This window comes from Melitaea cinxia, chromosome 22, assembly GCF_905220565.1.
Source record: "Melitaea cinxia chromosome 22, ilMelCinx1.1, whole genome shotgun sequence".
Taxonomy (NCBI): Eukaryota; Metazoa; Arthropoda; class Insecta; order Lepidoptera; family Nymphalidae; genus Melitaea; species Melitaea cinxia.
In genome coordinates, this window is record NC_059415.1 from 8293659 (window position 1) to 8298253 (window position 4595).

General features: G+C 39.4%; 1 protein-coding gene across 1 annotated transcript; it reads right to left on the reverse strand.

The window, feature by feature from the left end:
- Nucleotides 1–1255: 1255 nt before the first annotated feature.
- Nucleotides 1256–2917, reverse strand: LOC123664446. Its single transcript, XM_045598990.1, has one exon. The coding sequence runs from the start codon at nucleotides 2915–2917 to the stop codon at nucleotides 1256–1258; it is 1662 nt and encodes a 553-aa protein (XP_045454946.1).
- Between the last annotated feature and the right edge of the window lie 1678 nt (nucleotides 2918–4595).

Here is a 4595-nt window from a genome sequence, read left to right on the forward strand (position 1 = left end):
CCCTTAACCATGCATCAACATTTTGCGCCAAATTAATGCACGCTATTGGATTACGGCTGAAGTAATCTGCATGCTTCATTCGGTTACCTTGGCGATATTCTATTTTGAAGTTATAATGTTGAAGAAATGACCACCACCTGTGGATTCTGGATAAAAGTTCATGTTTGCTCGACGATGATTTGATGGCATTGCAATCAGTAACTATTGTAAAATGTCTGCCGTAGAGGTATTGCCTAAAGTGTTTTATTGCTCTTACTATAGCCAATGTTTCCAATTCATAGGAATGGTAATGACTTTCGGGCTCCGTAGTTCTCATACTCATGTAAGCAATCACGTGCTGTCGGCCATCCTGTATTTGAATGAGAACAGCACCCAGTCCGGTACTGCTTGCGTCAGTATGCAGTTCGGTAGGGAGTCCTTCTTGAAAGATTGTTAGAACTGGAGCAGAGGTCAATCGTCGAATGATATCAAGTCTGACGCTTTCGCAATCTGCAGTCCATTGAAATTTTGCGTCCTTCTTAGTTAGGTTGTATAACGGTATCAAACGTTCAGAGAAGGATGATATAAAACGCCTGAAGTAACCAGCCAAACCACAAAATTGTCGAACCTGTTTTACATTTGTGGGTACTACGGATTTTTCTAAAGCTTCGACCTTCCTAGGACTCGGACGAACCGTACCTCTTTCGATCACGTTTCCGAGATATTCAATTGTTGTTTTAAAAAATGAGCACTTCTTGATATTTACGGTGAACCCAGCCTTGGTTAAAGCTGCCAATACTTTATCAAGGATCTGTAACCCCTCAGCAAATGTTTTACACTTTATCAATACATCATCCATGTATACCAAGATGTTATCCAAAAGAGTCCGTAGTGCCGTCACTATGGCACGCTGGAATACGGCAGGTGCATTCATTAGTCCAAAAGGCATCCTGACATATTCATATAGCCCGTCTGGTATGATGAATGCTGTTTTTGCTATAGATTATTCTTTAATAGGAATTTGGTAAAATCCTTGAACCATATCTAAGCTGATAAAATAGGCGGCGTCTGATAGTCGGTCAATTTGATCCGAAATGATCGGGAGTGGAAAGTTAATGGGGACAGTGTTTTTATTCAGTTCTCGATAATCAGTGCACATTCGATCTTCTCCGTTCTTTTTCTTAACGAGAATTACAGGGCTGGCGAAATCCGACGTACCTTCTCTGACAATTCCATTGTCCATCAACTCCTTAATAATATCCTTTAATTTCTGTCGTTATATTGGAGCCATTCGATAGGGTCTTCTTGATACGATTTTGTTTGGATCTTTCAATTGGATTTCCAAGCATCCTGTGGTCACTGGCTTCCTTGGAATACCAGAGGAAAAAGTATCATTATATTTAATTAACAACTTCTTCAATTCGGTTACTTCGTCCAAACTGGTTAAATCAGTGTCCAAATTTCCGAAAGGCTCTTCCTTGGTTACATTGGTAGTGAAAATGGTTGATCGTCTTATTACAGTAGCGTCAGTTTCGGTAATGAGTATGCTCAAACCTGTACCTTTCACGATTTCAGCACCAATCAGAAGGTCGCAAGGAGTTTCGTGGTCTTCTACGACGTGGAAGGCGATTTCTACAAAAGTGCCATTAATTTCACAGGTCACATTGACTTTTTGGCACGACAGAATCGGAATACTTGCACTACCAATACCCTTAAGCATTAACGTGTAATCTTCCCGTTTCCCAGGAAGGGTTTCACTTATAGAGCGCCTTACCAATGAACGTGCTGCACCGCTATCGTAAAATGTTGTAAATGTGCGGTTATTGATATTGACAGTCATAGGTGTTAATATTTCTTCTTGTACTCTGGCCAAATTAACCTTTTCAGCTTCATCTCCTATCTTCTTGAAGCAAACCGATTCAGTGTGGCCAATTTTATTACAATAATTGCACTTGGGCTTAGGACGTTCCGTTCTGCTTGAGGATTCATTTGAGTTGATTGTATCCAGCAGTGGCTTAGGATCGCTAATCTTGTGGTTATCTCTGTCACATTTTGCTTGGACATGACCAGGTTTTCGACATTTGAAACAAAGCGCAGTATCATTTCTATTATTCCTTAGCCTCGGTCTTTTAGCAGGTGGTTCTGCATGTTGAGGTTCCCGTTGTTTGATGGTGGCTGCTACTGATATCAGTTCAGGAACGGAGGAACATTTACTCGACAGTAAACGCAACCTCAGGAACTCATTGTCTATGCACCCTATTACGGCTTCTACAGCATCCTTGTCTTTGTCTCCATTGATAACACGTTTCCAAATATTCCAAGCTTTGGTAATGGATTCAGCTGGATTCGCCATATCAAATTTAAAACTTCGTAATTTTACTATATCGTTAGAATACCTTGCTTCCGGTTCAAATGTTTGAATTAAAGCTTCTCGCATATCAGACCACACTGGGGACTTCACTAACCATGTGTCGCCAAGAGTTTTAGCACGACCCTGCAACAAACCTGCTATCTTGGTACATACCTCGTAATCAGTCAGTTGCCAATGGTTCTTTGCTCTGTCTACGTGTTCGCACCAATCACGTATTGGTACGTCACCATCAGGATCGAATGATGCAATATAAATGTCGCTAAGCGTTGGTCGCTTAGTAGGGCCCGCTGCCCGGCTGAATAGTTCTGCCAAAAAATCACGATTAGCTTGCATGCTTGCCTGTTGCTGTCGTGACAGATTTTCTATGATACCGGCCAATGCAGACAACGCATCGTTGGAACTAAAGTTGCTACTTTCTTCCTCTTCTGTGCGGGCGGATGGAACTTGGGAGGTCCCAAGGTCCATCCCACTTCTGATTTCGGATGGAACCGAAACTTGTTGCAGAATTGGTGAAGGCGGGATATGATCCTTAGGATCCTTATCCTCACTAGGTCGGCCGTCAGACATGACTAAATAATACTTCTGTGACTCAGGTGTGACACCAATCACTTTAACTTGAGGTGTTGACGGAGCGAGTGCTTCGGTCCGAATGAATCCCCGCTCCGCGGTGCACGTGTTTATAACGATCCGTCCCCACCTCTCGCCTGACTCACGGAGTGGTAGTAGTGGTAATGACGTATCGCAACACTTGCTTACGTTTGTAAACAACTTTGTTTATTTACGCCGACAGATAGGCTACGGTATTCCATACCATCATGTGAGCTGTGCCTGATTATTTCATAAAAAAGTACAAGCAATGAGTAAAATCACACAAAGATTACTGCATAAATAATAACCAAGATTGTACATATTAAACGATTTTAGAGTTATTGAATGAATAAATTATTAACTCTAAGTAAGACACAAGGTTATTACAGAGGATCAAATAAAAAATAAAAAAAAACCAATTGTTTTATCAAGAGATTTACCGCTTTGTTTCGATATTAATGTAAAATTTTCTCTTCATTATAATTAAATAACTAAACCGTCTGTGAAAAGATTCTGTGTCGCTTAAATCACTGTCTGACTGACATGGTAAATGATTTTAACTGACAGATTTACTTGGATTTTTAAGTATATTTTTCTAAGTTTTAAATGCATGGAGAAATAGAACATACTTTATTATTTAACCAAGGCTTGAAAAAACCAAGTACCTACCAAACGACAAATAAATTGTCCAATTGTAAAAAAAAATACATAGAATCAATGTTATATCAGTACAAAAACGAAATTTTTCAAAATCGTCAAAAAGTTTTTTTTTTTGTCTCAAAGCAAATTAGTGACGATTGTAAACATATTTTGTTTCTATAAGTATAATTGTTATTATATAATGTATAAAATGACTTATTTATTAAAGTGATTAAAATAGACCCTAACGTCCACATATTGTGAAAAAAACATATTGTCCTAGATAAACATAGTGTCTACGCCACCAAAGAATATAGCCACCCCCTCTCTTCCCGTGGGTGTCGTAAGAGGCGACTAAGGGATAACACAGTTCCGCTACCACCTTGGAACTTAAGAAGCCGATGGCGGGATAACCATCTAACCGCTGGTTTTAATACACACAGGCCGAAGATGGGCAGCAGCGTCTTAGGTTCGACAAAGCCAGCCCTGCGGTTACCAACCCGCCTGCCCAGCGTGGTGACTATGGGCAACACACATGAGTTCACGAATTTTTGGCAAGAACTTGTGGAGGCCTATGTCCAGCAGTGGACTGCAATAGGCTGGAATAATGATGATGATATTGTCCTACACAGGAGAAAAAATAAGATCTTGGTTCAAGCATCTTTATCGTGTGTTAATTTAATTTAATAGCCACTTTCTCTGCTAATAGTAACGATCGTTATCAATCTTTTATCTGACTTCCAAAAAAAAAGGTTCTCAATTCAATTGTATTTTTTTTATGTATGTTACCTCAGAACTTTTGACTGGGTGAAACACCTGTTGCGTGTCATGTAGCCCTATTTAAATTTAATTGATATTTAACAAGTAATTTTTGAGTTATATCTAATAATGCCTATTTACTTGACAATTTTTTATCGACCTTCGTTGTATGATACAGCATAGCTTTTTACTGGGTGTACCGATTTTGATGATTCTTATTTTAATCGAGAGCTGGTGCTAATGTTATTTAGTTTTAATA